Here is a 12,856-nt window from a genome sequence, read left to right on the forward strand (position 1 = left end):
CAACCAACCTGGGTGGCCATAATCTCCCATCCAGACTCACTATAAGATTGTCTTTGATGATGGAAGCAACTGAGCACAACTGTTACAGTATATACAGTATATTTCAGACAAACAATTAATCTGCTTTTCATTACCATGTTTAAGGCATATTACCTCAGGGACCTCTATCTACCATTCATTTGTCACTATTATATTCATACAAATGCCTCCAGTATTAAGTGGGGAATGGCAGCGATCTTTGGTACAATTAGAATAATCTTCCCCATTCATTCAAGTCTGACCATGAATGATGTATCAAAATAATTCTATAAACTGTCTGTGTTACTGTACTAACCACCAGTTGGTGAATTGCTACTTTTAATTTGACATACTACTTCAGGGAGTGTCTTGGTAGTCGAATGGTTACAGTACTTTACTCTTTATTTCATTTGAATAAGACACTGAACCCGTGAGTTTATCTGTTTTCTTTCTGCAAAAGTTCTGTTTCTGACCTTGAAGACTACAAGGTCATGCAGCCCATCTTGTAGAACTGTCCCATCTTCCTTCATCAGACGCACAAAGGCCATGGCAAAGTTCTTCTCACTCTTGTCCTTGGCTGGAGACGGATTTTGTATACGGAAAGAGGGAGGGTTCAGGGGAGACACAAATCAGGGAAATAGAAAGGGAGGAGTGAGGGTGAGACTCCAGGCACGAGAGGAAGGATAACTGGTTTATATAATCAAGTGTGCGTAATGATGCCTTGGGTCATTTTCCAAATTGCTTCAAATTACTCGGTCCTTTCAGTGTCCCATAATGCTCAGGGGGATCAGAGTAGAGGTGAGTGTGGATGTATGGAGAGAACAGACAGGCAGAGAGGCTGATACTCACACTCCTGGGAAGAGCGGTGTCTGAACATGAAGCGTAAATGAATTTTGTGCATTTCTTCCAGAGGGACTGCCACCTGAAGGACATGTGGAATTACAGATATATTTACATTTTTACAGGTATACCATGATATTCTGGGGCTTCTTTTTCTATACAAATAAAGTTATGGTTGAGATGAGGAATGCAAATGCATGATTCTCAATGAAAATTGTACCACCAACTACTTTTGAATAGTTCTGCAACTCCCTCTACAACACACACACACACACACACACACACCTTAATTGTCTCCATCCAGCGGGGCTGTTTGACTTGGTAGTAGATGACGGATCTGTACTCACTGACCACCTTATCCCCTGCTCCCAGACAGATGGAGTTCTAGGAAAGAGAGAGAGAGAAAAATACGTAATATATTGAGCTGAAGGATTTTATGTTTGTTTGTGTATGTGCTAAAATAGATTTTCATTCTGGGATTAAAACCACGTCTACGTGCCCCTGACTATGAAAGCGTGAATAAGCGCTTGATCTGTGCTGTGCTTGCTCACTGGCCCATACTAGACACACACACACACACACACACACACACACACACACACACACACAAATCAATCCGTTGACACAAATCCCTTCTCTATTCAAATACAGTGACGTGCTCTGTGCGTCCCCGGCCTCATCTCTTCATGCTGCTCACCTGTATGACCTTGCCCTCCTCATCGCACACCCACATGATGACCTCCACGTTTTTCTGTGTCGTCTTGTTGTATTTGTCATAGTCGCCGCCTTGTAAGGTGAGGTAGATGTCATTGCGAACATCTCCCGGCATAATGATCTCTGGGAAGCCCAGCTTGCGGGCCACCACAGTGCTGCGGTCCACCAGGTGAGGGTATTCCTTCCGGATCTGAACTATGTCCCCTACCAGAGCCTTCATAGTTACCCACAGACCTGGAGGGAGGTGGGGTAGAGGAGGAGGGAAGGCTATGCATTAATGTTTAACAGCACATTTTTACACAACGTCTGGAGTAAGACCGATGAATCAGTTTTTCCTTTTAATGTTACGTAAAAAATACATATTCTTGATAAGCCCCTGAAAAAGTATCATCATGATACTTGATCTCAAGAATTGTGAGTCTTTAGACAAATGACAGACTGATGAATGGCATCAGTCTGGATATATTACTACTTTGAATTGGGTCGTTAATCTAGAGAGTAAAAATTTAACAAGTTGATAGATGTGTTAAATTTGTGGAGGAACTATGTTTCACTGTGGGATTTAATTAAAGGATTTCCATCTTCAGTGAAGAACCTTCATCATATCAACTGTTTAGTATCTGTTATTTATTCCAGGTAGTGATTTAATTGCTTATTCACTCCTTTTTACTGTCCAGTTTCACAGTCCTGGGAGAGAGACATATTCTCCTGTTACACTTTATTAGTGACCAAAATGAAACCCCAAACAGGTGAAGAAAACACAGGGTATGTGTAGCTTTCAGAAAGTTAAAGTCAATACTGTACTTCACACACTTTGTGGGACCAAATATCAATCAATTGAAGAAGATTTACTTGGACAAATAGGTGCCACTCCAGGCTATTTCAAATAAGGGATCCAGAGAGGAATTTTCATTTCTCTCTGCAGATAAGTAAATTCAAATTAAAGGCAAATGAATGAACAAGGAGTTTCAAGGACCCGGCACTATTAAAACATGTTTTCAGAACCTACAGAAACCCTGAAACATTCAGCCTGAGGGCTGAACTTAGAGTGAGATCCACTTTGTCTAAAATTTTTGTATTCATCTATGGGGAGCTTAACGTCAAAGTGTTTCAAAGTGAAGCGTGGAAGTGAAAATGTCTTCTGTTGTTACACACCACACTGTAATTAATAACACTATCAAATGCCTGTCTCCTGTTTGTTAAAGGGGTGTAAAACAGGTAGGGGGGGGGGTGAAAGAGACAAAGAAAGAGCTATATCATAATAGGCAGAAATTTAGTTCAAAGGAATATGGGTTCTCAAAGCTTTCAGAGAAATTATGTGAGAAAGCAAAGAAAAAGAATGGACAGAGCACAGAAACAAGGGTTACCTTTTTTAGGGGAATACAGAGTTGGTGAAAGGGTTAGGGTGAATGTCACAAACCCACATTTTTTGGGGTAACCACATACCTACTCTGAATGCGTGTGTCAGTGTTTATACGGTATGTGTACTTTTGCAGAAGCATCTCAAAGGGAGAGGAAGGACAAATTAGGGGTAATGTTAAGAACAGACATCTGGTGACCTCAGCTGCTCTTTTCATATCTAGGTTATGCCCAGGGCTTTCAGGAGCGAGATAAAAGATAAAGGCTGAGCGAGATGACAGTGTAGTCCAACATGTCCAACACTCCATGTGGAACCAGACAGTGTCACCCATAAGGGCTGTCAAAGTCAGCCATAAACATAAGGTAGCGGGCAGCGATACCGGAGGCTGGTGAGGGAGAAAAGGGTAAGTAATATGAAGACATTGGCTCGAGGACGCATGCTATCCATCAGGATAATGTCTGTCATATTTACCCAGGCAGCAGTGAGCAGAGGCTATGAGGTGATGAGAAATGGCCATTTTGTCTGACCACAAATGACTGCAGCATACACAGTCCAGTGGGAACCTTTATCAGGACCACTGACTTTAAGTCACATGGCTTACACACTAGGAAACGGAGAAAGAAGCCAAACCTTGTCCACCACTGTCTCCTCGCGATGCTGTCACTTTGTTCAGCAAGGAGTGGAGAAAGTCATTCTCAGCAACTACCCTGAATAAACACAGAAAAACACACTTTAGGAACACACAAAAGCTGTTTGATCTGAAAATGGTGCAGATGCTAAAACCTTCACAAACAAAATTGCAATATTGCTATTTAATTACCAGGAGGATTTGTGAGTAATAGAGAAGGAAAATGGGACATACGGGAAGAAGGGGATGAAATACTGTTTCTCCTCGTCGCATTCGATCTTCCCTTTGATGAGATCACTAATGTCCATCACTGCCAAGAAAAGGAAAAATGTGTCTGCGATGACAATATCAAAGACAATGCTACAGAGTAATTTCAGATACGAATTCATATCAGTCAGCAATGACAGCCTCTGTGAACATTTGGATTTAAATCTCTCTATCACAAACTAGTCCAGCAAACCTGCCCCTCTACACACCCTGATAGCTCTTTGCAGAGGTGGACTAAGGATATACGCAACTTTTTTGAGCCAGTGGGAGCAACAATAACATCAAGGTAATGAAAAAGTTAGTGGACGGTCTCCATCAATTCAGTTTGTGCAAAAGTTCACTGTGGTTGTATTGGTCAGCTCCCAGGTGTAAATATGGGCAATAATACATGCGGTAGCAGCAGCAACTGCTGACAAATCAGAGAAAATTACTCTGAACTTTTCGGAACAAAAGCACAAATGACTAAGAAGGCTGCTAAAGGCCATTATTGTTGTCTATACTGGTAACATTTAGCTGTGGAATAAGACAAATTAGTCTAATAACTACAAATAAGACTTCACACATTGCTTGAACACTTGGATTGGCCATTTAGAAGCACCTTTGACCAAAAAAAAAAGCTGTATTGGCTGATCCTCAAGTACCTGCCACCCCGAACGGCCGCCTCAGGCCTTGAGTGGATTTCTTGAGGTTTGTCTCTTTCAGGTCCATCCTGCCCACTCTCACTATCTGACAGATCAGGTAAATCTTCTCTCTGCACAGGTCCTTGTTCCCCAGGTCCTGGTTTAGACACACAGAAAGGAGAACAGAGAAAGAAGAAAGCAAAACAATAAGTATAGAGTGGAAGTGGGAATAAGAGACACAAGGATGAAAAGACGGAGGAAAGAGGAGTTGGGGGACATCAGGTTAAGCAGGAAAGATGGTGAGAGAGAAAATGATACAGCGATGCAATCTTCTAAGAGGGGATACATCTATTCATAGTGCTGTGTCTGTAGTGCTGAGAAACAGTGTGATAGTGCCCTCCTTTGGTTACTTACTGTAAAGACAACCTTCAGGTTGTTGAGCATGTCAATCTCTTTGGGGAATCCTTTACTGCCCCAACGTACCAAGTAGTTCTCACTGCAAAGCATAGAAAACAGTTGTTGTTACTGTTCTGCAAAGCTATAGTACACAATATTTAAATTTACAGCCACACATAGCATATCATTTGAAGTTGGAATAAAGATTGTCTCATTCCCTTAGACTGAAACTTTGCATATTCACTCTACTTGAGAAGGCATGTGCACATTTACATCTACGGGACTTGATAAAACAAAAAGGTAGAGAAGATATCTGGGTCCATTCCAGGACTGAGCGAGTGCTTGATCCAGATAAAGCTGGACTGTTTGCCTCCCTCATCTTTAGGTTCTCTTTGGCAGAGGATCACAGAGTAGCCTGTCTGGTGTACATGGCCATGCTACAGTATATGAAGTTTACTGATGTGACATTACATGATTTCTGGGAAAATAAAGTTCAAATTTCAATTTGAGTGGAAACCAGAATGTTACCGAGTGAAGCTGCATAACAATTTAGACTGAAGTGCTAAAAATACAACTCCCTCTATTCCCAATAGCCTTTTTTTCTGACACACAAGCATGTAACAGACACTGACAGAGAGATGAATAGAGGGAAAGACAGCAAGACAGACACATAGATGAGTGTCTATGGGTACAGCGGGGTGAATCAAAGCTGGGAAAAAGTTCCTAAACATTCCTTTCACAAAACCCACTATCTACCATTTATTACACAAAGACTGACGACAGAAGGACAAATATACCAAACATAACAAGAGCAAATGAGACAGAATAAACCAGGACAAATGCCAAGAAAGTAAGAGATCCATCGGTGGTGGATATATATATATCGAGAAAAACACGATCGATCCAGATCTATCTTAAAACTACCAGCTGCAGTTGCTGAGACTTAGATATACACAGTACGACAGTGAGTGACAGGGCTTAGCATCAGCACTGTCAGGCACCACATAGCACTGCCAGTCAGTATCTGCTGCCCTATAATTTGTGTTTTCTGTATTCTTATTTTTGGTATCCCATTGTTCTAATTTAGAGGGGTTCAACAATGGAGGAGACAGGACAAATGAGGAAGCAAGAGGCGAGGTATACAGACAGCTGAGGGGTTTGGGGTTGAGGTTAAACTTGAATTCAATGCTGTTTTCATTGGTTTTAGTCAGTAAATAGGTACTAAGAGGGATATGGTGGAGGCTAAACCCATCTTAATGTTTTTATTACATTTAATGGACAACATTTACTTATTTTATGATCTAAATCCTTGACAAAATCACATCAATATAAGCTATACAAAGACCATTTTTTAAAGAAACAACAATAGCTGTTCATAGTTATGCATCTTTTTTTTTTTTATCTCAATGTGACTTAACGCTACACCCAAAAATTACATTTCAAATTTGATATGAATCTGGGGCTTCAAATCCTCAAATCAACCAGAAAACAACAAACTGAAAAGAAAACCTCAACATGTTATAAAACAGCTTTTGAAGCTCACTGTATGAGGGTGGGGACTAAATCTAAGAGAGAAGGATTAGTGACACCTGATGATGTTCTGTTTGACGGGGTCGTAGAGGGACATGAAGAGCTCTGAGTCCTCTCCGATGCGACAGACAAAGTTCCTGACAAAGACGTAGAGGCTGTGGGTGGGGGAAGACTGGATTCGTGCCGAGATCCCGCTGTGGTCTGTCTGGATGTTGGACTGCAGGAGAGGACATTAGTTGAAGGAGGTTAACTTGGGACAAGGGTTTAACAGGATAAAATGCCAGCCGAAAGCCTTCATTTCAAGGTCTTGAGAAATCAGGTTGGCTGGTATAAGAATTAATAGTTGGTTACTTTATTCTGGGATGTAACAGCTGCTACATCCAGATTGTGGGTTTGGAAGGGAGAAGAAAATTACGGAATCAGAAAATCGTGATAGAGTACATTCTCGTCTTACTTAAGAATCAATGTAAAGTAGGCTGCATGGAGATGAAATTAAGTCAAACCAATTTGTATGGAAGTGAAATCCTAATTAGGCTTGACTTGCAGATATGATTGGCAAGTAAAATGAATTATCGGTGGCATTTTCATGCAGATAAAGTTTCATTACTACATTTCATTGTAATTCCAACTATTCAATCTATTATCTATTTAATATATATCTAGTTCTCAATAGCTTATTATATTTTCCTATGAACAGTTTCCCAGGATAAATCCCACGGAACACATTTCTCTGGGAAGTCTAGTGCAGTCAAACCACAGCAATAACAAAGAAGTTGCCAAATTAATTATATTATAATTACAACATCTGCCATCACATCCACCCATGAGATTCTATCACTTCTCATCTTTTTCCTTTTTTCCTTACCTGCTCCTCTTTGATGCGCTCATTAATCTTGGCTGTGGCCTCCTCGTGGGCCCGAAACAGACTGATGACACTAGCCCGTTCTGGGTCCAAGATGTTACCATTGTCATCCCGAACCACCTGGTCCAGCTCCAGGATCCTGTAGTAGGAAGCAGGAGATACCACTCAGGTGAGGATTGGGAAGATTGATTAAAGGCATACAGAGGACAGAGGACAACAAAGGCAACGAGTGAAGACGGAAGTGCTAGAGGGAAGAAGACATAGGGGTGATGGGAGGGAGAAGGGAGCGGAGACAAATGAAATATTAGGGGAGAAGTGTTTTTAAGCAGACATACTTGTTGCCATAGTCAATCTTGGAGGTGACTTTCTGCTTGAGCTCCTTGAATTCATCACTGGGCAGAGTGCCAGACAGGAGCTGGGAACGCCACTCCATTAGCTCCCACATCAGCCTCTGGACCTGCTTCACACGCATCAGTTTATTGGCCTGGAAGGGTAGATGTATAGCGTTACTCTCAGACACACACACACACATTCACATACACAAATGGTTTTCACTTGTTGTTTTTTTTACCACAAAGAGTTGCTTCCATATGCTTCCCCACTCCCTCAATGTGGTGGTAACCTCCTTTACCAAGGGCATCTCTGAAGACATCACTACCTCCTGATCTCTGTAGTCGCACACACAAACCAAAGAAAGTCATACAAAGTCAAAAAACATAACTTTTGGGGTCAGATGAAGACCTTTTAAATGCACTCACCCTCGTTTATCAATGACGACCTCCTTAAGATGAATGAAACTGGCAGGGAACACTCCCTGGAGAGGAATATGCATGGGGGAGATAAGGGGGAAACATGTAATCAGTGGCAGCTTTCACCTCTCCTCTCAACAAAACTAGCAAAGAGGATCTCCCAGTTGAATAAAAGTGATTGTGTTATTGTCACCTCCCTGCTAAAATCAATGTGATGCGCTGTCTGGTGTAAAAAAACAGGATATGTTTGTGTGAGGTCTTACCCGTTGGGCATTGTTCCTAACCAAGTAGCCTCTGTACCATCCTGAAAGACAAATTGACTGTCACCTTACTTCCATACTGCCGTGTCTGCATGAGCAGGCCTGAGGTGTTCACATTGAAATGTGGACGTGTCAAGGCCATATGTTGGAGGACTGAAACCTAGTGCAAAAACTATGATGCATACTTAACTGATACAAAAATCAAACAGATATATTCTACTGTACAGGAAAGTTAAATACACATTCTTAATATCTGATTATGTGAAATACATGAAATAGGATGACAAGAAATGCAGACAGCCAACATATTTTACTTAAACTATGTTTATGAAAACTATAAGTAGTCACCAACTTTTGTCATTTTTTATTTTGGTAAAATATTAACATATCTTAAATGTTTCACAGAGAAATGTGAAAAAAACAACATGGAAAGTTTCTTTAGGGACACCATACAGCATAAGTGAAAATAATACTTCCCATTTTTATATTTTGAGATAGTCTTACCATCGCAGACCTCCTGGATCTGGACTGCATCGCCGACCTCGAGGGAGAGCTGCTTCTCTCCACTGCCGTCAAAATTCCACTTAACTAAAAAGGAAATAATTACAGTCTGATGAGGGGTGCATTTGATAGACCGCTGTTTAATGGCAATACAGTGAAATAACGTCCCAAGCACACAAACACCAACTGTGCCGGGCTGATACTCATGTTATGAATGTTAGCAGAAGGCGGTAAGCTAGTGTTAGCTTAGTTGATGAGGTGCAGCAGTTCTTTTGGTAACCTTTGCAACCGCCTTTGCCAAACTGACACGTGCATATGTGAGGCTAGGGCAATGCGACTAAAGAACCAAAAACCAGAGCACGTCCATGATCGTTCACAGAGAAGGAGAAACACTGAAGTAAATCAGTGGAAGAAGAAAGCTACTCCTAGTGTAAGATGAACAAATGTTGAAAATAGTTCACGTCAAGCTAAAAGCGTGGATTACCTGTCACCAACAGATCCAACTAACGTGTAGGTTTATTCCTGCCTGTTCTTATTGTCAACACCTTCTCTCTCCCTTTTTCCAGGCCTCTTCGGTCAGTGAACTAAAAAAGTGCATGGTCACTGGATGGACCGTTGGCAGGCCAGATTGCTTATAAAATATTCACACTGAGCTGAAATGATTACATTAAAAGAAGTAAGTATTTTTTTTAACCAATAATGCCAAACATTGCCTGGTTTCTGCCTCTCAAATTGTAATACATCAAATATAAACTACATCTCCTTGAGCTTGGGACTGTTGGTGGTCAGACAAGCGGGCAATCTGAAGATGTCTCTGTCTCAGAGGGAATTGTGATGGCAGCTTTATTTACATGGCACACTTCAAAACAGAGGCAATTCAAATAAAACTATTCAAATGACATTTAAAAACAATAAGCAATACAAAATAACATAACATAAATTAAGATAGAAGTGAATAAATAAAAAAAAGTCACTATTTTCTGACATTTCATAGACTTAATGATTGACCTAAAAATGAATCTGCAGATTGATCAGTAATTTAAAGGCTATGCTTTTCATTAGCAGCCTTAGTGCAGCAACTGCTGTACTACTACTACTGTTTGCATTGGATATCAGTTTGTTGCAGAAAATAAGAGTAGTAGTGAAGCTGTTGTCTAACTGTCTGCACTAGCTCCCCCACTCCTCCTTCCTATATTTCATGGCTTAGGAAAACAAGCACTTATACACAGAATTAAGGCTAAATAACATAATTCTGACTGTGTGAAAAGTTGAACATTATTTCTGAACCAATACTTCAATTGAAATACATAATTATTTCAAAATGAAAAGGTAAGTGTGTGTACAGTTCATAACATTATGTGGTTTCGACAGTATTTCGGCTTCAAAGAAAACGCGTCCCTCCTTCTTCCTCCACTTCCTGTGTTGTAGTCTTACACAGACCAGGAAGAAATTCAGTCTAGATACAGTAGATAAACAACACTTCATTGAGTAATGTTATTAATAATCGATGCAAAATGTAAAATAGATATATTAAGATATAAAGCGGTAAAAGACTTCAATTAAATGTCATCATTGACTTACGATGCTAACTATATGCCTAAGTAACTGATAAATGAATGTATCGTCTGCAACAAGCCAGTGAACCTCCGCTATTACATTCTGTCATTCTGTATTTGAAGTCAGAAATCAGTATTCCTGCTAAGCTTGTGTCTGTCACGCATATCTAACGGAAACACATGGTGATCAACTCGGCCATATTCAACCCACAAACCAGATAAACTACAGATTGTAGTGAGAAGTTGAGCTTTAACCATCTATGATTTCTTCCTGGTGCCCAAAGCAATCTCTCCACACTTAAAAATGTCATCTGCTTACTTCTGTATTCATGAGCTGCATAGTGTAATGCATTAGGATTGCCTACTAACTGCCACTCATTTCTTAAGATGGATTGTAACTTTAAATATGATTTCATCCACCAAACAGTCCACTAGCTCTTATACGTTCTGTTGCATTGAAGGTAAACGGTGAATATGATTTTAGGAGTTAAGTTATTTTGTGGGTATTACATCTTACGTTTACATCTTAAAGTTCTGTAAGGCCGTTAGCACCTGCTCACATCCTGTTAAGCAGGAAGCGCTGGGCATCTATTTTTCTCCTTCTTATTCATAGCACGACTAAACAGAGAGACACTATAGAAACACGTATGTGCATGCACACATACAAAGACACACACAAGTGAGCTCATACTGACTTACCTACACCATACCGCTCCGTGGTGGTCCTCGTCCAAGGAGCCATGATTTCATGTAGCCCTACTTTCTATTTTGAGTCTTGTCTTTCCGACTCACCTCCTATTCATCTCTCTCTCTCTCTCTCTCTCTCTCTCTCTCTCTCTCTCTCTCTATCTCTCTCTGTTTTTTAAAGAAGACTGCCTGCTGAACTTTTTACTTCTGTATTTTTTTTTGTTTTATTTCAAATGAAAGCAACAGGCCCATCCCCCTTTGCCTCTCTTCCTCTTCTGTCTCTCGTCTCTTCCTGACTTCAGGCCGTTAAGAGGAAGTGAGTGAGTGTAACAAGGTGGAGTCCTGTAGAGCCCACAGGCCTGTGTCGTGTGTGAAGTCTCCCTTTTTCTCATTTGGACTTAGCTGATTACTTTATCTGTATTATAATTGAATGTAAAACAATGTTAGGGGTTGAACAGGGATGTAAATAGCATGCAAGTGTTATTCGTGATTCATTCTCCAATCTGATCAAAATGAGTACTGGACAACACACGGCGTACAAAGTGGATAACTTCGATCGATAGTTTACCAGCTCACACTGTGCACTCACCTCGTCTCTTTATGTGTCATCCCTCAACCTTGTGAAATCCAAAGTGTTTGAAGGTGGAAGACGCAGCACCACAGGCAATATAGCTTGATGTTGTGTCACCTGTCATCTCTCCACCTTTCAAAAATTACGAATATAAAATGCTTATGTTACAAGAAGTTACTCTGGAAAATAGTTTCACTTATTACAAATATGCAAATAGCAACACAGCAGCAGCTCAAACGGCATCTGGACTGTTGATTTCACAGAATACATTTTTTGTGAAACAAAGTGTGAAGTAGTTTCTGAATTTGCTGGTTTCAGGAACTCAATTCAGAGATGAATCTAGTTATACACTCCTTCACCTTCCCTGTAGCCACTTCAGATGATGTTTCCAGGGTAACCATAAATCTCCAGTGCTGAGAACATCCTCAAGACAAACAGCTGGTAAGAGCCTTCCATAATACTTTACTGACCCCACTCTTGAGAATAATTATGAACTACTCTCAGATACGTGTATTTTTACTAATTTATGGATAAAATAGTATGATTTAGCATCCAAATGCTGCATTTCTAAAATAAAAATCATCCATCCTTTCAGGTTTTATCATCAGCATGAAGGTTCCATGCTGAGTTTTTGACCTCAAATACCACTTTTGAGCTTTTTTTTTTTTCCATGAGTGAGTTCACGTTCTGTTTATCCCATGCACACGCCTGCAACAGGGAAGAAGAAGACTGCTAGCAAGTAATCATGGATGTAAACAATGCAGGAGTTAAAATACCTAAAAATTAGCTTTTCAGATGTTTTGAGAAAGGAAATGCATTCAAAACATTTGTTAGAGCTTTAAGGATACAGACATGTGTTTTGGTGAGAAACAATGCAATCATAACTTTTGTTCGTTCAGAAGAAACTCCACTGGTTACCTTAATTAACTCACTTATTAAAGTTGACCTTCCTCTTAAGTCAATTCTATAACCCTGGTGGTAAAGACTTGCAACAAGAGTCCCACTAAGTGGAAAGTCATCCAGTACTAATCACTAGTTTACACAATAACAGCACATATACTGTAAGTGAACATACCTCCATGTTCTTAGCACTTTCAATGAGCCAATACCATTTCTTGGACGGCCAAAGTAGCATTTATGATATAAAAGTTTGCTTTGCAGGTTGGCTCTCAACCAATGAGGTTGTCCAAATTGATAGACGAACAACAAAGCTGATTCAAAACATCAGCAGCATTTAATCAGCAGCGAAAGATACATTGTTTCACTACCGTACCTATTTGGTCAACAGGAGGGGCGG

The 12,856-nt window shown here is 40.3% G+C and overlaps 1 protein-coding gene across 1 annotated transcript in view; it reads right to left on the minus strand.

Annotated features, from left to right (window-relative positions):
• dock2-like (dedicator of cytokinesis protein 2) overlaps positions 1 to 11,274 on the minus strand; it is a 90,424-nt gene extending 79,150 nt beyond the window's left edge. The window contains exons 1-16 of the mRNA XM_068714803.1: positions 11,001 to 11,274; positions 8,749 to 8,832; positions 8,248 to 8,288; positions 7,994 to 8,049; positions 7,807 to 7,903; positions 7,571 to 7,719; positions 7,239 to 7,374; positions 6,433 to 6,590; positions 4,862 to 4,943; positions 4,469 to 4,604; positions 3,795 to 3,870; positions 3,563 to 3,639; positions 1,556 to 1,806; positions 1,144 to 1,242; positions 868 to 940; positions 492 to 595 (exon numbers count right to left, since the gene is read on the minus strand). Coding sequence (XP_068570904.1) covers positions 492 to 595; positions 868 to 940; positions 1,144 to 1,242; positions 1,556 to 1,806; positions 3,563 to 3,639; positions 3,795 to 3,870; positions 4,469 to 4,604; positions 4,862 to 4,943; positions 6,433 to 6,590; positions 7,239 to 7,374; positions 7,571 to 7,719; positions 7,807 to 7,903; positions 7,994 to 8,049; positions 8,248 to 8,288; positions 8,749 to 8,832; positions 11,001 to 11,043 — 1,662 coding nt within the window. The 5' untranslated portion in view covers positions 11,044 to 11,274. The remainder of the gene's footprint in view (positions 1 to 491; positions 596 to 867; positions 941 to 1,143; positions 1,243 to 1,555; positions 1,807 to 3,562; positions 3,640 to 3,794; positions 3,871 to 4,468; positions 4,605 to 4,861; positions 4,944 to 6,432; positions 6,591 to 7,238; positions 7,375 to 7,570; positions 7,720 to 7,806; positions 7,904 to 7,993; positions 8,050 to 8,247; positions 8,289 to 8,748; positions 8,833 to 11,000) is intronic.
• Positions 11,275 to 12,856: the final 1,582 nt, after the last annotated feature.

This window comes from Cebidichthys violaceus, unplaced genomic scaffold (assembly GCF_023349555.1).
Source record: "Cebidichthys violaceus isolate CVI_PGR_0920_01 unplaced genomic scaffold, fCebVio1.0.p SCAF_2, whole genome shotgun sequence".
In the NCBI taxonomy this organism is placed as follows: Eukaryota; Metazoa; Chordata; class Actinopteri; order Perciformes; family Stichaeidae; genus Cebidichthys; species Cebidichthys violaceus.